The sequence below is a fragment of the Silene latifolia genome, chromosome Y, assembly GCF_048544455.1.
Source record: "Silene latifolia isolate original U9 population chromosome Y, ASM4854445v1, whole genome shotgun sequence".
Classification (NCBI taxonomy): domain Eukaryota; kingdom Viridiplantae; phylum Streptophyta; class Magnoliopsida; order Caryophyllales; family Caryophyllaceae; genus Silene; species Silene latifolia.
The window spans coordinates 212,085,313-212,108,913 of NC_133538.1; the positions used below are offsets into that span (position 1 = coordinate 212,085,313).

The 23,601-nt window shown below is 37.6% G+C and overlaps 1 protein-coding gene across 1 annotated transcript; it reads right to left on the reverse strand.

Annotated features, from left to right (window-relative positions):
* Positions 1-300: 300 nt before the first annotated feature.
* LOC141633766 (uncharacterized) lies at positions 301-17,177 on the reverse strand. The gene is made up of 13 exons (XM_074446179.1): positions 16,766-17,177; positions 13,621-13,733; positions 13,480-13,536; positions 12,567-12,662; positions 9,730-9,800; positions 4,107-4,149; positions 3,488-3,568; positions 3,340-3,399; positions 2,801-2,851; positions 2,311-2,408; positions 2,111-2,159; positions 1,887-1,931; positions 301-1,149 (listed from the first exon to the last, which is right to left on the reverse strand). The coding sequence occupies exons 1-13, from the start codon at positions 17,130-17,132 to the stop codon at positions 691-693; spliced, it is 1,590 nt and encodes a 529-aa protein (XP_074302280.1). The 5' UTR covers positions 17,133-17,177; the 3' UTR covers positions 301-690.
* Between the last annotated feature and the right edge of the window lie 6,424 nt (positions 17,178-23,601).

The window sequence follows — 23,601 nt, forward strand, 5'->3', positions numbered from 1 at the left end:
GTGTTATATGTAAAAAAAACATTAAATAAAAAGTAATAAAAAATCAGGTGAAATGGCTGGTGAAATTTCTTCATCTAACCCATCCGTCATCCATTTAAGTCGGGTTTTCATCCATCTTTTAGGATCAGGTGGATTGAATTTCGATTGGATGCGGGTGAAATTGACATTCCTACCTCCAGATGAACGTCTGAGCTCATTTTAGGTATTTTATACATATCGGATCACAACAGGTTATTCCGTTGCGGTCTAATTTGGGTCTCAGGTCAACTAATTTATGTCAAATTATTCAAGTCGAGTCAATTTTGATGATTGCAAATGATAAAACTACCGATGAATAAACGGGCGAAAACCCCACAAGTGGTGAAATTTACATTGTGATTTTGCGTCAGCTCAGCTTCCTGTCAACAACTAGTACTATGTTGTATGGCAAATAAATAGCTTGGCAACTAAATTACAGAAGTAGGCTGGGAGTATGTCAGTATGATACTAGTCATACTACAGCAAAGGCATATATGCTTCGTACACATACCCCAATCTTTCCAACCTGAAGTTGGCAACTCTGGTTTTGTAGAGATAACACTGGCATTAACGGCAGATTATCGTCTTGAGAGCACCGGCTTGACCTCTACATCACATGACCCGACGCCACATTGATTGTGGATTTTAATGGCAAGATAGTTTCTTAATGTTCTATGAAAATTTGGACCTCTTCTTTTCCTTTCTTGAATCTTTTCTTGAATCTTTTCTTGAATCATTTTCCTCCGAATCAAACTTCTCACAATTTCCATTTTCCTTGGGCGTTCCCGGTGTCTTTGATTTTGAAGCCTTCCTCTTCTTTCCAGGGGAAGACCCTCCATTACTCTCGACAAATCCGTCTCCGCCACGAGGCAGGGGTTCTTCTTCATAGTTCGTATCAAGCCGCCAATTACACATAAGGTCCTGTTTTTCATCGTATTCCGAATCGACAACTTCACCGGCTCCAGGGAGTAAGCTGTTGAAGGTGACATTGCCAGTAGACCCTCCTTTGCGCTCAAGTAAAACAGAATCGGGCCTAATAATGGTCCCAAGTATACTCCTGTCAGCGCCTAAATTCATGATGGCCTTCGTATTCGTCAAAGAGGCGTAAGCCATCATAAAAGCTGATCTTATCTGAAGAATCAAACACAAAGGTTAAATATAATTCAACAAATTACTAGACATGGGATAAAAACCAAGATGGCAACAAAACAGCAATTGCATTAAGATTTCACAAAAGCTCTTCATGCTAATACAGATGTTTGATTGAGTGTCAAGACTCAAGAGTCAGATATAATGTAATGATTCAAAGGGTGTATTGTGTTGTCCAAAGCGTTCATACTTTGTCAACTGCATGTGAACTTATTGAATGCAATGGGCTCATTTTTGTGCCCTGAATTCTTATGTCAAATGACCAACGTACTATACTGAAAACAATTCTAGAAAATAAAGCATCAAATGTCTACCGTCAGTTAAGAGTAGTTATCAAAGCCAAAGAAGACCCTAATATGTTTGAATATTTACCAACACAACATTTATACATAGCAATATGATTTAAAGGATGCATTGTATCGCCCAAAAAACAAATGCAAGCTCTTGTACTTTGTCAACTCAAGTTTTTGTGCCCTGGACCTTTTAGCACATTATTACGAACCATCCATTGAACATTCTCATATGTCAAATGACCTGCCTACTATACTGAGAACAATTCTAGGAAATAAAAGTATCAAATGAATACAGATTTACAGTCATTAAAGAGTAGTTTAGCAAAAGCTAAAGAAGACCCCAACATACAGTACAGAAATATAACAAATAGAAAACAGTGAAAGAAAAGCAAGGAGAAACAAAGACACTCAAAGAAGAGAACAAACCTGGAAATAATTATAAGAGCTCTTCCCTATGTCATTTGCTGGAGACTGTAGACCACAACAAGGTGCTCACAAGTTAAATCAAAAGGAATGATCAAATCAAATGGCAGTGCATTGAAAAAGGTAGAATGGGGGGAGGGATGTTAGAAATAAATGTACATAATCAAACAGACACACAAACAATGTTATGTGAGCTCATCCAGAAAACAGAGAAACAGAAGCTTCACCTGTGGATCTTCTATGCATATAAGAAATGGTCTTCCGTTTTGTTGAAACCTGAAGCAGAAGCAGAAAAATCAAACAGGGGGGGGGGGGGGAATAAACAACTTCCAATATCAAGAAACTGCACTGAAAAATGAGCCAATTATGGAATTTGCAAGGTAGAATATGAATTGTTATAGAGACAGATTCAGGCAATGGAACCTACCCCTTTCTGCTTTTCAGAAAGAACGTTCCTCTTCCATTGCACGACACGCCAACGTCCCAAGTGTTCAATTTATGGGCATAAAACTCAAAAAACTTCACCTGTTTCAAGAATCAACATATATTTTTAAATATGTGTAAGGCAAACACACCTATACAATGAAAATTAACAAGCGTACAGAAATTTGAACATGAGATTATTGTTTTGGGTTATGTCATCCTGTTTGGTTGATGATATATTGGGTTTAGAGCTTTTGTATTCATTATTTGATCATTTCCCTGCAATAAATTGCAGGTTTTACAAATACTACTGAATCTTCAAGAATTAATAAATATTAAAACAGGTTTTCCTGTTGTAATAGGCTAAAAGGTCACTGAATGGCATTTCTGCATCTGAAGTATGTTCAAGAGTGGCAATTCTAGAGAAGTTTGTTTAGAGTGGTACTAAGGGCTTTTGTCGCAATAAAGAACTCTTATCACTAAAAAAAACTTACCAGCAGAACTCCCAAATTATGTTCAGGATACCGTTGGCCTTCATTTACACTCTGCACCGTATGAAGCATAAATGATAAGAAACAGCATGTTTGACAACACAAACCAATTCTTTTACAATCATTTTTTTTATAAGCATTTGCATTTTTACCTCCTATTTTCCATTCTAAGGGCTTGCTTGTGATGGGGGTGATTGTTACTAGGGTAATATAGATAAAAATAAGAAGAAAATGGAGGAATGTGGTAGTGACTAGTGGTGAAGGTAAAAATGAGACAAAGAGGGTAATACTTAGTCCATAAAGGGAAGCAATAGTTACTCACCTCCCCCAAGGATAATGCAGTACCCCATATGAAAGTAATAGTTTCCCGTCACTTCCGCTTCTCACCCTCAACTACCACCGTTTACCACCAATCTCCTCCACTATCCGTTTGTTTTTATTCGTAGTACCTCCATCCCAACTTCCAAGCAAGCCCCAAGAAGACAAAGAGTACAACAAGAAAATGTCTCCTTGATAAGTATATTACCAACAGATTTACATACCTTAAGCATAGCAATAAGCATGGCGAGCAGTGCATAAGACCCAATTCCTCCAGAATAAACCTAAAAAAACATTAATAAGCCAAAACAAGCGCCTCCAAGCAAATCCAACAAAAGCACAAGGTTAATAAGAGTATAGACTATTCATTACCTCATTTAACTCTCTCTGTCGCAAAAAGACTTTAAGAATCAAACAAAGAGGCCTGAGGGGAGGTAACCTTGAAATGACATCCTGGAAACAATACCCAACTGTAAGCCAAAAAAGTTGGAAACTGAATGGCTACATGCTTAACAATCCACGAACATCTGGAGGCCCTAGAGCATCCGATACTCAGACTGTTCAAATTTCAAAGTTTAAATGAATACAGTGTAAACTTATTTGCATATTCAAAATCCTTGTGCGGCAAGATTTAAGCTACGCAACTGAAATGACGAGCATGGAGAGAGATTAAAAATTAGCTTGGTTGATGAGACGGACTGCAGTGGATATTGAGAATGACAAAAATTTGTACATTGCATTCAAACATCAGAATGCACGAAGACACGATGCCAACACAACAAACAAAATTGATAATAAAGGATTATCTTCATGGCTAGTTTGTAATCCACTAATTAAGTCTTGTAACTATTCGTTAGGCAATTAAGCGAATCCGTAATCATGACTACTTACAAGACTCGCAACGTCAAAAAAAAAAGAAAAAAAATTAATATCCTCCCAAAATAACAGCGTAACTAAGAACTCAACTTTTCAGACAGACCTACATACTCACCTTGATATACTCTGCAGCCTTGGGACCATTGTCCACATCAAAACTACACACCAGAAAAAAAAATATACATTGATCCATCAGTAAATAAAAATTCAGATAAACAACATACTACTAAATGTCTAAAAATGGGTGAGAAATCCATCTCTAGGTGATAAGCAAGGACTTCCACAGTTTAATGATCCTTTTAGAATGTTTGAAATAGAGAAATAATTCATTAATAGAACGTCATACGGCACTTACAAGGATATCTATAATCGAAAACGAATTTATTAGAAACCAAAGAAAAATAATTTTATAAACTAGGGATCTCAAACCATGATCTGACAATTCGGCTCGGCCTCGTATCGTTGTCTTCATGCAACTTTTGATGAGGGGATCCTTCGTATGATAAATTGTAAAAGGAAAAATACCTCTTACTGGTTTCGAAGATCGTTGACAAATAACTTGTATCCATTGAAGTAATGTGCGGCGAACTATCAACGAACTACTCTTGTCTATATTACGAGTGAAACTGAACCTACGATTAACTGGAAAACCCCCCAAATTTTTCTTTGCAAGGAAGATCTGAAATTAACTCCGCCTGTGAGTGTCTTCGGGCATTCACTGCCCGTCCTAAGCCAGGATAAAGGAGGAGGGTTGCGGTAGGTCTGTGGCAGCCAGCATAAAAACATAGTCACATTTTATGGACATGAATCGGAATTTGAACATCGTTGGGGCGTCTCCTCAGAAGCGATGCGCTGCACTTCTTAGACCCGGGTGTAGTGAAAAGTATGTGAGGGTTGCTAGGTCGTCGCCCGGAAGCGACGCGCCATCTTTACATCTGGGGGTGGTGTCAAATAGGCAAGGGTGCGCTACATCTTCTAGACCTGGGTGTAGTGAAAAATTTGCAAGGGTTGTTAGGTCGTCGCCCAAAAGCGGCGCGCCACCTCGAAGTATGGGTGTGGTGTCAAATAGGTTTGGATCTAGGAAGCATGGTCAAGAGCGGGTAAAGAAATCAGGACATGACTTTAGGAAGGGTAGTAGGTTACGTTTTGGTACTAGGAATGTTGGCTCTTTGACAGGGAGATTAGCTGAGGTAGGGGAGGTTATGAAAAGGAGGAGAGTGCATATAATGTGTCTACAAGAGACAAAATGGGTCGGAGATAAAACAAGGGTGATAGCGCCTTGGGGTTATAAGCTTTGGTACACGGGTAAAGACAAAAGTCGTAATGGAGTGGGTATTGTCATTGATAAAGATTGCATCGATGATGTGGTAGAAGTATCGAGAAAGAGTGATAGGATTATGAGCATTAAGCTTGTCAGAAAGGGGATGAGGTGGTGGATTATAAGTGCTTACGCACCTCAAGTAGGTTTGGATGCTTCTTTTCGACGAGCCTTCTGGGAAGATTTGGAAGAGGTTGTAGAACGAGTCCCTATTGGAGAGAAATTGATCATTGGTGGTGACCTCAATGGGCATGTGGGTACTAGTCAAGTTGGCTTCGAGAACATTCATGGGGGTTTTGGGTTCGGGGAGAGAAATGAAGCAAGAAGTGACATTAGATTTTGCTTTGGCATATGACTTTGGTTTGATGAACACTTGGTTTGAGAAAAGACATTCTCATTTGGTGACTTATAGAAGTGGAGGAAATGCTAGTCAAATTGACTTCCTTTTGGTAAGGAATGTGTGGAGGAAAGAGTACACCGATTGCAAGGTCATACCCGGGGAAAGTGCCGCAACACAACATAGACTAGTGGTTCTTGATTTTCGGGGTAAGAGAGACTTGAGGAAGAGAAAGATAATCGGTGAGGCACGGATCAAGTGGTGGAAGCTACAAGGGGGAAACCAACAAGCGTTTTTGGATAAGGTTGGAAGTAGCGATATTTGGTCGGATTGCGAGGAGAAAGATATTGATGCAACGTGGGATAAATTGGAGCATGTTGTAAAGGATTTGGCGAGGGAGGTGTTAGGGGAATCTAAAGGGAATAGACCATCAAGTAAGGACACATCTTGGTGGAACGATGTGGTGAGACAAGCGATAAAGACTAAACGTGAATGCTATAAGGTTCTGGGGAAATGCATGAGTGATGAGAACTTTGAAAAGTACAAGGAGGCTAGACGAGCCGCTAAAAAGGCCGTACGGGATGCGAGGGCAAAAGTTAACCAAGAAGTGTATGCCAGGTTGGACACGAGAGAAGGAGAGAAGGAGAGAAGGATATCTATAAACTGGCTCGCATAAGAGACTGAAAGACGAGAGATATTGGAAGAGTTAGGTGTGTGAAAGATATGGACGACAAGATTCTGGTTTAGGATAACGAAATAAAGGCTAGATGGAGTTCTTACTTTGATACTTTATTCAATGGACATCAGGAACAAGGTTTTGGGGATGTAGAGGTAACACCAACCATGGTTAATCGGGAATTTGTGCGTAGAATACAAAAGAGTGAAGTTAGAAAGGCGTTAAGGAAGATGGGGTCAAAGAAAGCAGAGGGACCGGATGGTATACCCATAGAAGTTTGGAGGTGCTTCGGGGAGAAAGGGATTGAATGGGTAACCATGCTCTTCAACAAGATTTGGAGAAGCAACAAGATGCCATCGGCTTGGAGGAGAAGCACTCTTGTCCCTTTGTACAAGAACAAAGGTGATGTTCAAGAGTGTTCCAATTATCGGGGAATTAAACTTATGAGTCATACGATGAAGTTATGGGAGCGGGTAATTGAGCAAAGGCTTAGGAGGTGTGTAGACATCTCGGATAACCAATTTGGATTTATGCCCGGGAGATCGACTATTTATGCGATTTTTATCATGAGACAGTTGATGGAATACCATCGGGACAAGAAGGACTTACATATGGTTTTTATTGACTTGGAAAAGGCATATGATAGGGTACCAAGAGAAGTACTTTGGTGGACTTTGGCGAGAAAGGGTGTGTTGCGAAAATATATTGACCTCATAAAGGACATGTATAAGGGGGCTAGTGCAAGTGTTCGCACGGGAGAACGGAAGAATTTCCTATTACCATCGGGGTGCATCAAGGTTCCGCACTTAGTCCTTTTCTCTTTGCTATAGTTTGGGCCGTGAAACATTGTCACATTCAAAAGATGAGTGTGGCGGAGATGCGCATGTTGAGGTGGATGTGCGGACATACAAGGAAAGATCGGTTAAGGTATAAGGTGATTAGGGAAAAGGTAAAAGTGGCGCCAATAGAGGACAAGATGATGGAAAACCGACTAAGATGGTTTGGCCATGTGAGAAGGAGACCTATGAACGCACCAGTTAGGAGGCTGGAGACTTGGAGAACAGAAAAGGTCCCTAGAGGTAGAGGAAGACCAAGACCGAGACAGACATGGTTAAGAGTGATGGAGCATGATATGAGTTCTGGGACTTGAGGAGAGTATGGTGACGGAGAGGGCACAATGGAGGGAAAGGATACATGTGGATTTTTAGTATTTGATGTTTTTGACATATTTAGTGTTTTTTATTTAATTTCAAGAAATTAAATTATTTATTCTTCTCTCCTTTATTGCACTTTTTTACCAACCACTTCTTATAGATTTTACTTGGTTCATTCCGGATCCTTAATTCTATTTCCGTTTTTAAAAATCGTTCTAATCTTTTCTCTCGATTTAAATTTTAAGTTTTTATAAAAGAAATCCGGAATTTGATTTTAAAACTCCTAAGTTTACCTTGACTTTCCATTACATTTTCGTTCTTCCCTTTTGTTTTTCATCTTCTCTTTTTTATTCGCATTTTGAGTCGTGCGTTCACCCATGGACGGTTCGAAAGGATGATTCATGTCAGCCGACCCAAATCATTTTGGGATTAAGGCTCTGATGTTGTTGTTGTTGTTGAAGATCTGAAATTATTCAGGTAATAAAAACACATCTTGGAGCTTCCTCGTATACATAATAGTAGAAACGGAATTCTAATTTACCAAAGGATGAAGTTTTTCTTGAAACTCTTCCTTTTACAACCCGACTAAAGGCATATTACTTGTTGCTTTTCTTGTCAACCTCGCAATTCTCACTTTTGAGTGTAAGTATCATACATGATACATTCATGCTACACTCCAGATTTCAAGTGTCATGCTCACAAGTTTTTAAATAGCTTTTTCCCATTTTCTCCATCTCATTTAACTTCTCACTTGTCAGGGGTCATGGTAGGCTTTACCCTTTCTATGATTTCACTAAGAATAAACTGCAACTTCTCGTCAAAACAACAACATCACAGCCTTAATCCCAAAATGATTTGGGGTCGACTGAGATGAATCATACTTTTAGAACCGTCCATGGGTGAACGCACACCTCAAAATGCGAAAAAAAAATAGAAAAGAAAAAGTGAAAAACAAAAGGGGAGTGAAACATAATACAAAAGTCAGGTAAACTTATAGTTTTAAAATCGAAGTCCGGATTTTTTTTATAAAAACTTAGAATTTAAATCGAGAATAAAGATTTAAACGATTTTGAAAACCGAAGTAAAACTTAAGGGTCCGGAATACTTTAAAAGTGAACCAAGTATTAATATATAAGAAAGTAGTTGGTAAAAAGGTGTAGTAAATCCGAAAAGAACAAATAAATTTTTAAAAATTAAATAAAAACATTAAATATTTCAAATAACGTCAAATACTAAAAATCCACATGTATCATTGCCCTCTCCGTCACCATTCCCTCATCAAGCCCGAGAAATCTCATATCGTGCTGTATCACTCTCAGCCATGTCTGTTTTGGTCTCTCTCTACGCCTAGCAACCTTTTCTATTCCCAAGGTCTCCTAATTGGTGCGTCCATTGGTCTCCTTCTCACATCGCCAAATCATCTTAGTCGGTTTTCCAACATCTTGTCCTCTATTGGCACCACTTTCACCTTTTCCCTAATCACCTCATTCCTTAAATCAATTTTTCCTTGTATGGCCGCACATCCACCTGAACATACGCATCTCCACCACACTCATCTTTTGAATGTGACAATGTTTCACGGCCCAACACTCGGAGTCGTAACGTAAGGCAGGCCTAATCGCCGTGCGATAAAATTTTCCCTTTAATCCTTGGGGCATATCTTTATCGCATAAAAAACCTGTAGCACTTTTCCATTTCAACTATCCCGCTTTAATACTGTGAGCCACATCTCCGTCTAACTTCCCATCTTTTTGAATAATAAATCCTAGATATCTAAAGAAATCTGACCGCTCAACAACTTCTCGTCAAAAATTCCAAAAAAAAAAGAAAAAACAGTTCTTTGTTAAAGTACTTTAGGATATATAGATCTCTAAAGAAATCTGACCCCTAACAACTTCTCGTTAAAAATTCCAAAAAAAAAAAAAACAGTTCTTTGTGAAAGTACTTTAGGATATATCTAAGCCAAACAGTCTGATGTACAAGAGGAAGCCAAGAATTAAACAAAAGACTTTACACCTCACAAACCCATCCTTCCCTCCCCTTCTCTACCACTAAGTGAAGAAACAAAATTGGTTATGACAGATTGCACATTTTCGTTCGACAAATAATTGAGATCTACAGATACAGAACAAAGAAGAAGTTACAAAAAAAATATCCAACAATCTCACTACAATTTAATAATGTAAAAGCAAATCAAAAGCAAAAACCTACACATGCACTCATTTCAAGAAGATATAATACTCAGTCCCTCACCTAACATCAAATTGAACGTCAGTCACCTTCTCCACAAATTTAATAATTGGCACCCTAGCCTTGCCGATCACCTGCACACCAATTTTTTCATTAGGAACGCAAATACATAAATATCAAAGAGATGAAAAAAGAACCAAGTCAAAGAGTTTGGTCAACTGTCCTCAATTATTATGGTTTATGCCCTACACAACCATTTATCATTCAATAGACAATAAATACAACAGTAACAACACCCAGCCATAAAATAATGGAGAAGATTACAGCATTTCAGAAAATCCTCGGTCCTCTCCTCCCCTTACTCTCTCCACTCCGCAGTTGATCGCAAATTAATTCACACGTATTTGTATCACCAATGAAGGGGAAAAGAGAAGGAAGAGGTACACAAATTAGTATTAGAGAAGGAAACCACAAAACAGTGAAGTTTAAAAAGGATGCCTTTTAAAAATATTGCAATTAAGGCATATAATATTATTAATATAATCCCATCGTATGTTAATATAATTGTATCTGTGAATAGCCGCCATACACTATCTATCTTCTATCTAAAGAAAAAAAAAAAAAAAAAAAAAAAAAAGAGTACATGAAGTTAGGTAACAAATTTAGGCAACATCAGATAACTTGCCTGGTAAGTTTTGAGTTTTATAAAACATGCTTCAACGACTCGGAGGTGAGTACTCGCCTCCGTCCGTACTCACCTCCGTCCCCCAATCATTAGTTTACCTTTTTATTCTTTGTAAGGGGTATTTTAATCATAGGTAAACAAATGATTGGGACGGAGGGAGTAATAAAAAACAGACCACTACCTCAAAATTTGTAAAAGTTCACCTAAGGTTTTCAGAAACTTGTAGATGAACTTTTGTAAATCATATAATGATACTATTGCAAACATACGTGAGGTGTTACTTGATAGAAGGATGCTAACATAGACTAGGCACGAGTGTATGACATAATTCCTGAGCACTCCAAACTCAAAGTTACTTTCGATTTATTGATGTCTCCTATGGTTGATGAAACCAAAAGTAACCAGCCAGCACCTCTTTAGTAGTATAAAAGCAGAACTAAGTCACAGAAAACTTCTCCAGAGAATAACACCGAGAAGAGCCACAACTGAACAAACATATATAATCCAAGGTCAAGTACTACAATGGTCCAAGTGATCAAAGCTAGTGAGGTGATGCATATTCAACGAGATCTGGCTAGTGACACGTTCACATGCCTAAGCTACTCCTAGAGGAAGGGGTCAAGGGAGGGATCAAGAAATAGGCTTGAGAGTCAAGGGCCAATGATGGCGTGACAGTGATACATGGCAGCTGGATGACACAAGCAAAGGGGAAACACGTAGGTCCTGGATCGCAACGCTTCATTGTCAGACCTGACCTATGCAGTGCAGACATTGTTGCGTCACAAAGGAGAATCACGGTGCAAGCAACAGTGAGCAAGCTATGATGCGAAAATACATAATTGGCATGTCTTGACACAGCACTAGAAGCAGAAGTGAACTAACAAGAGCTGTCTAGGCTGAGTATGCAGCTGCGTGCGCTTGCACATGGACCAGCAGGAGACGCCTGGATAATCAACCAAGGCAATGGCATGACCGATCAAAGTCCTCAACAATACGGACCCTAAACTTCAGTTTAGTTGAGCTATTCTAGCCAGACTATTTATTCATTTTAGGAATATATTTATCAGTACTATTACATTTGTTTTATGGCAGATATTTGTTGTGTCCTTTTAGCTAAAATAAGTCATATAAGGGTAAATAACTAAGGGGGTGTTTGGTTCACCCAATATAGGCATGGGGTACAGGTTTGGAATGAGCCAAACCCATACCAACTTATCAAGTGTTAGTTTGACAGAAATGAGGGTCTCATACCCATACCTCAAACTCGTAAGAAGATATGGGTTTTCCATACTTAAGGAGGGAGGTGGGTATGAGATTGATACCCATGGGTTTTGATACTATATTGGATAATGGGATCAATGCTCGGCAGAAGAAGCAACGTTGGAGTCCTTCACATACGAGAACTATGGCGTGTTGTGTAGCTCGACTAGTTTTAGATATTATTTAGCATTATCTAGGAGGAATATAATAAGGAAATTGTGTGCCATTGGAAGTTTAGTAGTCGGTAGAATAAGCAGTCGAGTTAAATTAGTTTTCGTACTCATAGTTAGATACGTAATTAGTAACTATAAATAATATTGTTGTATTTCAGTTTTATTCATTCAAGTTAATAAAATTTCATAAAACTCGATCAAGGTTTGATCACAAAATCCCGATTTGATAAGGTACTTCAAATCTTGTTTAAAATTATATTTGGATTGGCGTTTAATTTTAAACAACCCATTGGCTCAATGCTTCGGAGGACTTTTAGTCAAATATCGCTACAACAATCGTCTCGTTCGTCTTGGAGGGCACGAATTCAAGACTCTTATGCAACAACATCGTTCTTTATTTTAAATCGCTTCAGTACTCAGATCAGGTTTCAAATTATTAAAAAAAAAAGTGAGAAAAATTTCAGAATTAGACTTAAACGCGGTAACTTAAAGGCTAATCACAATTTAATCATCCCCAAAGATAGGTGGCGATTAATCATATCATTTCAACTGTTTTACATTTTATTTTCAAGAATTTGCTTCTTTTTTCACTCCGTATGATTTCCTAATGTTGCCATCTTCCATTTCTGTTCTTGAGCGTCTTTTCACAACACACAACAAAGTGTCCTTAATTACTGGCTTTGTGTCCCTAAACACAACTGCAAGTCAGATTTACTCAATACGCTTATGCAATCATATCAAAATACTAAAGTAGACATGCTTCCTACTAAAAAGGCACGCACCTGTATTTTTTTGGCAATACCCTTCTGTGACAATGCCCTGGAAAGTGCTTGTAAGCCAATTTGAGGAGATTTAATATTCGAGTCCAGAATTACAACCTGCACTTAATAACAACATACATGTAATATCCATTATTTGAGTCCAAAATTACAACCTACACTTAATAACAAGACCATTATCATATGATTCACTGTTACTCAATAGAACACAGCAAATATTATTACAAGGGAGAAACAGTTCTGCCAAGTACAATAGTACTTTCTATATTTACTCTAAACACTAATAAAAAACAGATCCACCAAGTCACCAACAAATAGCTTATGGGCATTTTGAATGACAATACTTGTTAACTTCTCCATCACAGCAAGGATACAAGTAAAATCAGAGGGGAAAAGGCAGCTAATATTTACAAGCAACATAAGACCTCCAATTGACAATAAAAGCCTATTCAGGACTGACTAATTAACTGAGGAAAACTCAGCCCACACTAACTGAGAAAAAAGCTTTAACCAAAGAAACTCCGTCTTTTATGCATTCAATAGGAAATACAAGGATTAAAAAGGGGTGGTTCAAAGCTTTTGAAGAGTGAAATAGCCAGATATGTGTTCGGATCTCAGGTAAGAACAATGTGACAGGGTACAAGTACTGCACTGATGAAACTAACTCCTTTATTATGTATCCCGAGATAAAGTTGAAGGGTATATGAATTGTACCACAATCCATGCATTTTGGGAAATAATCACTTAGTTTCGGATATTGCCTTCAAAGCCCAAAATTAATTCAGATACGGAATAGTTCATTGTTTCATATGTAATCAAACAGGTGATATGAAAAGCAGGAGCTTGTGATAAAAAGCAAACAGAAAACAATTAGTCCTAAAGAGGAAATAATAAACTTGAAAGCATAAATGCATACATCAATATCACTTGAAGGTAGATAGAGCCCTGTTCTATATGACCCGAAAACCTCTACCTGCAATTAAAAAACACAGCGCACACATTTAAGAGAGCAGAACGCACAGCAGAAGGAAAAGATGTAGCTGTGAAGTAAAAATACCCTGCAGTTGGGCCATATATATTTGATAACATCTGAGACGCGCTGTATTGCTGAATTCCTTGACCTTCCTTCTTCTGGAGTTGGGGAGAGAAAATCACAGAAGTCCAGTATCTCTGAATCAAACCAGAGGCATATGGTTAACAAACAAACATCCATTGGTATTCATTGTCCAGATGATAAAGTTAGCTTGATGGTGAAGTATGATAATGGGACTGAGAATTGAATGATGAGATTAAGGATCTTAGTTAAGCATATGTGTATTCAATATTTTTAGTCTCTTTCTTCCATGCGTAGCCCAAGTTATAACACAGCAAATAAACAACCTTCTCTCCCACTATAGTTGCTACAACTGTTGAAGGCAACATCCAGGAAGGAAAGAAAAAAAAAATGTTGACGCCAATTTAAATAGCCTTATAGTGTTAAATACTTCCCCCGTTCCATTGAATTCTTTAGTTTACTTTTTACACGTATATCAATGCTTTTTTTCTTTTGTTCATATCTTTAGTTACATATTACTAAAAATAATAAAAATTTGATATTCATAATGCACTTGGTAAGACAATTTAAACAAGCGCTCAGTTGACTATCTTTTATGTTATATATTAGAAGTTGCATTGAAGATTCTCCTCACTTATGAATAGTGCCCAAAAAGCAAACGTAAAGAATTCAATGGAACGGAGGAAGTATTTGCGATGTACACGCATATGCACTTAAAATTTGAGAGCAGCACTTTTATCTAGCTAACCTACAATCAAGAGCTCTTGCGAGATAAACAAAAATTTGCTAAAGTAGGTTATACCGTTATAGTAAAAATTGCCTTCCTAGGCTACCCATCTGCTTCTGGTACACCTCAAACCAATACCAACTCTAAGATGCAGGAACTGGGAAGTGGTATTTTAATTAAGCCCAAGGACCAAGGAGTGCAAATGAGCTGACATATGACAAATAATGGGCTAGATAATGTCAAGATCTCCTTCCTTCCAGCGAGGCAGCAGCTACGATCTTATCAAAATAACGCAAACTTATCTTGCTAAGGGAACACACAGTCCATAAATTTACAAAGAGCATCCCAAATTCCATATCTAAAATGACGCACTGATCAATTCTTCCCTGTCAAAGGTCTTACACTCTTACTACATATCTACAAGTTTGAACTAGATAGCCCCACGTCTACCTTCAAATCCCACCCAAAATTTTCACTTAGCGTTGATACCGTCATAAACGAAGATCAAAGTTTCTTTTTCATCCAACCTCTCGCCAGGAAACAATAGACATACATCATACTATAACAAACGACATGAATCGACCCTCAGATTACAAACAAAACTCCTGTATTTCACTATTTCCGGTTCCATTCCAAATGGCAAATTCACATACAACTAAGTCATTGAGAAAACAAACACGAAACTTCTTTCCTCCAGAAAGCTCGCCTATAACTATGACCATATACATTGAAGTGGAATAAAGATGTAAAAATTCACAACTGCACATCACGCCACACGATTCAAATACACTTCCCCTCAAACACTACAACACATAAAAAAAAAAGTCCAAAACTTTGAGCTGAAAACTAGCTAACTAATAAAAAATCCACGCGTTTTATGAAATCATATATAGTAAGTATATTACTCTACCTAATATATCCTTGGTATGCATTCGACACTTTTACAGCTATAACACGACAAATAAACGAACTTCTCTCTCACTGCAGTTGCTCTCAGTGCTCCTCAAGACGACATCAACGAAGAAAGAAGAAAAGAAAAGATGTGGAGGTCAATCTAAATATCCTTTAAGCGGTAGATCTTTCTGATGCAACTGAAGTGACCATTTCCAGCTACAAGCCTATGCACTTAAATTTTGCAGCAGCAATTATATTTAGATGCCCTAAGCTCGCGAGCTCTTGCAAAATAAACAGAAATTGGATAAAGTAGGTTATATAGTCAATAATATTGCCTTCCTCCGCTACCAATCTGCTTCTGATCCACCTCAAACGGTCAAACCCATACGAAATCTAATATACACTAACTGGGAGGTGGTATTTCAGATAACGCAATGCCTAAGGACTGTAATTGAGCTGGCATCAGACAAATGATGGGATTGGTCAAGTCAAGGGTCTCCTACATTCCTACCACCAGCTACGATCTTGCCAAAATAATGCATATATAACACGCTCGAGAAACATGGAACAGTCCATAAAATTTACCTAAATATCTACAAGCTTGTATGAACTAAATAGTCCCACATGACACATCTACCTTCAATCCCACCAAAATTTTTAACTTTGAAGGCATTGATACCATCATAAACGAAGACCAAAACTTTCTTCTTCATCCAACCTCTCACCAGGAAACAATAGACATACATCACTCTATCACATACGACATGAGTCAACCCTCAGATCACAAGACAGAACTCCTGTATTAAATTTCCATTCCAAATGACAAATTCACATAACAACTATAAAAAGTCATTGAAAACACAAACACGAAAGTTTATCTCCCACAAAAGCTCACCTATAACTATGACCATATACAACGAAGTAGAATAAACATGTAGAAATTCAAAAGTGCACATCAAGCCATACTCTTTGATCAATCCTCACTACAATTCAAACACACTTTCCCTCAAACACTAGACACAAAAAAAAAAAGTCTGAAACTTTGAGCTGAAAATTAGCTATCAAATAAATAAAAAATCCGCTCCTCCTACAAAACCATACTCCATATATAGGAGTATATTACTAAACCAAATATAATCTCGGACATAAACCACAAAGGCACCTATTAGTCTCCAAAGTCGCGAACTTGTGAGATAAAATCATACCCTCAAAAGAAATGTTCCAATGTTTTAACCTCCACAATGGAGATGCATTTCATCACCTAAACATAAACCTAAAAATCCATTTTTTTACAACCAATTCCCATGCATTCTACCTCCTAAACAACAAAACACAAAAAAACACAAAAAAAAAAAACAGCAATCTTTCGTAAATCGGCACTATTAAATCAACTGCATATCACTTCCTACCAATAAAGAAACATCGACGACAACAATCGTAAACAGTTAATCTTGTGTAAAACCATTGTAATCGCACAAAAAAAAAAAAAAAAAAAAAAAAAAAAAAAACAACAACAAAGCAACAAACCATTATGAAGCTGAAGCATGGGACTCTTAAACTGAGAATCAGACCGAAACCAGCCTTGCTCAAGCGTCCTCTCTACTTCTAATTCCGGTTCCTTATTCTTCTCTCTGTCCACCCTCGACGAATTATCCGCACGTGCGAGAGAGATCTCGTCGGAGGTAGTGTCGACATTGAAAGATAAAAAATCGACGGTGGCGTCATCGGTAGCGGCTGCGGGAGTTTCCGATGAGGTTAGAGATATTTGGTTGCGAAATACGACGTAGTTTTCAAAGGTATCTTCACCAGAGAAGGTGGTGGTGGCGGCGGCGGTGGCGGAGGGGGAGGGGAGTAGTGGGCTTAGGGTTTCGTAGGAATAGTTGGCGACTTCCATTGCGGTTATTCGCTACTATTTTTTTTTTTTTTTTTGTTACTAGAGGTAATAGTAATAGAGGTTTGTCAATAGATTTATAAGATGATGTGTTAATTATTTTAGAGGTTTGTCTACAAATCTTTTATTGTTGGACATGAGTATTGAGTTCATAATTGAGAGGGGTTACAATATAGTATCCAGGTTTGTGGAGAGAGAATGTGAAAGAAGAAATGAGCTATGTGATAACCTTAAAGAGGTTTATTTATTGTTGGGATGAGGTTTGTAGGAAAATGAGTTTGTATACTAAGGGGTCGTTTGGTTGCCCACTAAATTACACAGGAACTTTAATTCATGTGAATTGCAAAATGGGTAGGTTGTTTGGTTACCTCAATTCATATGAATTGAAACTTCCCATGAATTCCAATTCCTCCATAATGGAGGAAGTTGCTTACCTAGATCCCCCTAGGTAAGTGGAATGCATACATGAATTACAATGCTTACATATAATCAAACAACATTTTCTAATTCACATGAATTCTAAAATTGTGATATGACACTTCCTAGGCATTGTAAGTTCCCGTATGTAACCAAACGCCTCCTAACTTATGTGGCATGAGAACAAACCTATTAGAGGTTCATCTATTGCTAATGCCTTAATGAAGGGCAAAGCCCGAAAGTTAATTATTTGTTATTACACGGGGAATAGCAACCCCAAAAATATCCTCCCGAAGGAAAGGACGCAGCCAAATATCCCCCCGAAGGAAAGGACGCAACTCATTCATAGGAACCTCCAAATGCGTCGGGTTGTTGCTTGAGATGACCCCAACATTTGCTAAGTAATCCGCAACTCGATTAGCCTCTCTATACGTGTGTTCCAGTTTCACTATCCGTCCCGCATCTTGTATTAACTCCTTGCAGCTCTTGATGATGAATTTTAAGCTATTGCTAACCAGTTGCTCTTCCAAGACGAGTTTTATACAGGGATTATTATCCATGTGGACGAGAATCCTTGTTAAACCAAGCTCTTTAGCTCATTTCAACCCGGTGAGTATGGCCATTAATTCCGCTTTCATGGAAGTACAAATTCCGCATGAGAAATAATAAGCTGTAATAAAATTACCCGTCTCATCTCTAAAAATTTCACCGCCACCTGCTAGTCCAGGATTCCCTTTAGATGCACCATCTGTGTTGAGTAAAATCCAACCGTGAGGCGGAGGGCTCCATCGAACAAAAATTTCCACATTAGTACTTCGTGATTCCGGGATAAAAATATCATATTTGTCAAAGGCCTTCTTTGTCGTCTCGAATTGTTGATAAAGAAAAGCTCTTGGATTATTCGGGTTTTCACTACTCCTTCCAAAGACGACATTGTTCCTCCATTTCCATAACCACCAACAAGTAATGGCGAAATAAAGAGGCCAATCATGTGCGGATGTAAGAACTTCAATACTTGCATTCAATGTTAGCCACTTGAAGAACGGAGGATTATAAAAGGAGCTGCAATTACCATCAATACCCACCTCGTCCCAAATTTGTTTCGAAACTGGGCATGAACGAAGCAAGTGTTCGGTCGTTTCTTCCTCTTCACCGCACCTTGGGCACATTGGGTCGTCTCCTATATTCCGTATAACACGATTAACATTGACCATGAGACGACCATGAGCCGCGAGCCAAAGGAACATACGGACCCTCTGCTGCATTGGTAGGCGCCAGATAATACGCCATATAATGGGTTCGGTTTCGTTCGTGATAGTGGTGTCTCGAAGATAGCACTACTACAAAACTTGTGATGGACATCGGACTTTTCGCTATATGGACATCGGATACACAACCGATGTAGAGTTTGGTCCTGTCCATTATGGATTAATGGACATCGGATTTTAAACCGATGTCCATTAAAATTTGCACACCGGTTTTTTAGGAAAACCGATGTCTATTTGATCAATGGACATCGGATTTTTAGGAAAACCGATGTCTATTTGATCAATGGACATCGGATTTTTAGGAAAACCGATATCTAGTTGATCAATGGACATCAGTTTTTTGCAAAAATCCGATGTCTATAATTATTATTTTTTATAAAAAAAAAATATTACGCTATTGCCCATATTAGTCGTACACATGATGACAATGCAAAATGATTCCATAATCAACAAAAAATATCTGTATACAATCAATCGGTTATCCAAAGCCAATTACAAAAAAAAATCACCTACATAATGTGTCAAATTTACTTAGACGACTAACCTATACAAAAATATAAACCGATATGTAAACTAACTAATTGTTTAAAAAAAAGGCCGAAGATACAAGACTACTTGGCAGCCTCAGATTTGCTCATCTCCCATTGGGCATATTACCAAGAGAATCTGGTTCAACACAACAAAGTTAACGAGAAAACAAAATATCAACATAGAAGATCCTATATAACTAACGAGACACATACATTACTGTATTTTAAGTATCACAACTACTAGCAATACACTCACCGGAATGTGAGGAGCTTGGAACATTTCTGTATGGCCGCTTAAACACGCCATACCGACAAGGGTTTTTCCTGAAGGTTCATAAACAGATGCATTTTCCCAAAAATTAGCTCCAGCAGCAGTAAAAACAGGAGGAATTAAATATGCCATTGTAAGCGATAAGGTAGGGAATGGGTCAATGGGTAACACCATCTCTTTTCCTCATCTTCGGTTCAACTAGCAATGGCCTCCAACAAAGACCTATAAACATATCAAGGAACTCGGATTGCTGAAGCTCCCATTCCCATAACAATATAGCATGAGCATAATACACACTAGGCAATCCGCCATTAAAGACTATTATGAGCTTATTACAATTAACTAAATTGGTGCAAAATATAACAGGAAACTTTAACCTCGTAACTAGGAGGCAGGGATTTATATGAGAATAGCGAATATGTACAAGCATAGAAAACCCAAAATCCAAAACGGGCCTGGGGCATTCACAAAAGAAAACTCATCATATGTAATACTAAATTGTCATATGATCTGTACTAGGAACAATTTACAAATGAACTCATACAATTAGAAGAAACTTCTCAAGAACTAATAAGGAAGCATAATTCATTTTGTAAGCCACCTTACCAATATGATGATTAGAGTGGGTAGGCTCAAGAACTTTCCAACAATCAATCAGAGTCACCACATAATATTTCTCCCATTCCCATTAGCCAACAGACAAGCCTTTGGACAATCGTGCAACTATCAAACCCGTTGCGGAGAGATTCCCGCATGGTCTGCCCATATGCTATGCAAACACTGTGCCTGCAAAACATTTACCACTACAAACAACTTAACACAATGTAGAATAAATAAAATAGGATATGCTGTTTTGACCTTTATCTGCAGTAGTAAGTTACTCACCTTTATCTGCAGTAGTAAGTAGATCTCCCATTTCCCGCATAGTCTGCCCATATGGCATGAGAAAAATGGAGAGGGAGCAATCTCACCTTTATCTGCAGTAGTAAGTAGATCTAACCATGTATGACCACAAAATCTAGATGAAGCTATGTTAGATCAACATATAAACATAATCAAAAGGAGTAAGTTACTTCACCTTTATGTAGCATTGAACTCCTTTTATAAACTCCTAATTGTAACAAGCTGAATATAACAAAAAAAACAAATGACTAAAAGTCACATGAGTGTATCATTATTGCTAGAAAAAGAACTCCATTAAAAATGAATTGAATTTGAATGTTTAACTAATAAGAAAGTAGAACAGAAGACTTGGTAGCCATCAAGCATATGATCCAAGGAATCAATTATTGCACATGCTATACTTCTGTGTTCATTTGCCAACAAATTATTGGCCATTTTGACAATCCAACATTACAACATTTTGCCTTGGATCCAAATTCATGAAACGCATGGCACTACTGAGCAAACTGAATCAAATATTATAAATAATGAATCACTTCAAATATCTGGCATTGTTTACTATTCTTATTACACCATGCTTCACCGTATGTATGTTCATTTTACCTGGACGCATTACTTCAATCACACTTAATGGTAGACCCATAAATGCCATTAAGAGATTAATTATTAACAACCAAGTAATCATACAAGTGACGAGAAAAAAAAGAGAGCTGAAAATGAAATTAACAAAAATTAAAATTAGGGTTTGAGTAATTGGGGATTTCAGTCAAAGAACCCAAAGAATCAATCCATTAAAACTTACAATTAGAGAAAACGACTAGTAATTTACTGCTAATAAGTCAAATAGAGATTATGTAACTCACCGATCTGATTTTACAAACTAAAAGTTGAGATCTGAGATATGGGGAAAACCCTTGTAATTGATTGAACTGTGGCTGAGCGTCTGTGCCCTAATTAAGAGTATACCGGTGATAGATGAAAGGGCTACTCACAAAGTCAACGACGACCGACGAGTTTATGGTCGGCGGCTGCTTGTGGTACTCAGGAGATGGAAGTTGTGAGATGAGTGAGAGGGTTACAGTTTTCAGAAGGAATTAAGGAGTAAGGACTGGGAAATATGGAAGACGGAGATGTGGTTTACCGGTTTAATTTTAAATACTAAAAGAACCTTTTTTTTTTAGTAGATGATTTCTTTGATATTAATAAGAAACCATTTACCATTGAAAAATGGTTTCTTATAGAAAAGAAACCATCTAAGTATTTACTTGGTTATTTATTAATGATCTCTTTTCTATATATTCTAGTAGTGAGGGAGAGAATTTTTGGAAGAATGTATGTAGTCGAAATTATAATTGATGTCGGTGAGGCAAATATTTTTGCTGCCTATAATTTTCATTTTTGATGCACATCGGTTAAATGCAATGTTCCATGCCATGACTTTTATATAGACATGGGTTTTATTAAATATCACATGTCCTTTAAAATCAGAAATAATGGACATGTGTTTTTTAACGCAACCAATGTACATATAATTATATGCACATCAGTTTTTTGCAAACAACTGATGTGCATGTTAAGTACATCGGTTTTCCAGATAATCCAATGTCCATCGACTGATGTCCATAACGAGTTTTGTAGTAGTGTAGCCTAAAGCGGATTTAAGAGAAAATTTTCCAGAAGATAAACCTTGCCAATATAACGTATCATAAGCCTCTGGATCGGTGGTGAGCGATATTTTGAAGCGAACTTTGAGGCAAATAGTTCGAAAATAGGTCCCACTTCCAACCTGAGACTTCGCACCACATATCGCTTACGATAGCACCGAGAATGTCTACGGGAATAGGAGCAATAATACGGTCACTCAGACACTCTCCGCCAACCCAAGCATGATCCCAGAAAAGAGTTCTCCTGCCATCACTACAAGAAAACAAGACAAAGGCGACATACATGCTACAGTCGCCAATTTGGCGACAGAAAAAAAAACTCGGGCGACCAATACCCGTCGCCAATTTGGCGACTATACCTTTTTATCCAAAAATCCGTATGAAATCCAAGGGCGACCGAATATTATCCAATTTGGCGACCGAAAACAGTCGCCAAATTTGGCGACCATTACCCGTCGCCAATTTGGCGACCAAAAACGGTCGCTAATCGCCTGTTTATTTTTTTTTTGCCAGTTTCTTCACCCCATCCCCTTCATTCATTCTATCATCAACCAAAAAAAAAATCGCCAAGAAACCCGACGACCCGACGCCACCACCAACTACAACGACCACCGGACGCCACCACTCGCCGCCGCCATCCGCACACTACATCACCACATCACTACCGACCCTTTGTTTTTCTTTTTAATAAAGGTTTGTTTTCGACTCAAATCGATTTAATTACTTCAATCCTTCATATTTTGTTTAAGTTGTGATGCTTATTTAGTATCTAGTTGTAATTTATACATTAGTGATGCTTATTAATGTATGTAGTTGTAATTTAATTAGCATTTTTGTTAATTAATTTGAGTTAGGGTTAGAAATTGGGGTTTTTGTTAAATTAGTAATGTGATTTGATTAGGGGATGTAATTGAAGGTTATCTTGATAATATTAGTATTATTGAAGGTAGTAACTTAGTTTTAGTAATATTGAAGTAGTATTGTTGAAGGTAGTATAGTTTTATGAAGGTAGTATAATGTTAGGATTGTATAAATTTGCCTTATAATTAACCAAATTAAGTTAGAATGAGCATGATGTATAAATTTGTTAAATTAGTAATGTCATTTGATTAGGGGATTGTATAAATTTGCCTTATAATTTTGACAACTTGTTTAATATATAATGACCTAGTACCCGTTCAAGAATTACTCATTAGGAGCAATTCTTGAATAGTCCCCATTTTGGGACTGTCTTTGTATGTTTCAAGTCACTTAAGTAGTAAACACATAGTTGTGATTTTATTAATGAGAAAAGAATTTGGTTGCAATTTTCTCCAATGTTCTCTGAATACATATGTGGAATATGTATCTTTTCCACATTGTGTATTTGGAGAACTAAGGGTAATTTCTTTCTAATTTTTTCTCATTAATAATTCACAA

What these genes read in the sequence shown, in the direction of transcription:
- LOC141633766 (XM_074446179.1), bottom strand. Translation starts at nt 17,132, where the DNA reads ATGGAAGTCGCCAACTATTCCTACGAAACCCTAAGCCCACTACTCCCC. An exon ending in ATATATGGCCCAACTGCAGG is followed by an intron (nt 13,537 to 13,620) that starts GTATTTTTACTT and finishes TTTTAATTGCAG; the next exon opens with GTAGAGGTTTTCGGGTCATA. An exon ending in TGCTTATTGCTATGCTTAAG is followed by an intron (nt 2,852 to 3,339) that starts GTATGTAAATCT and finishes CATACGGTGCAG; the next exon opens with AGTGTAAATGAAGGCCAACG.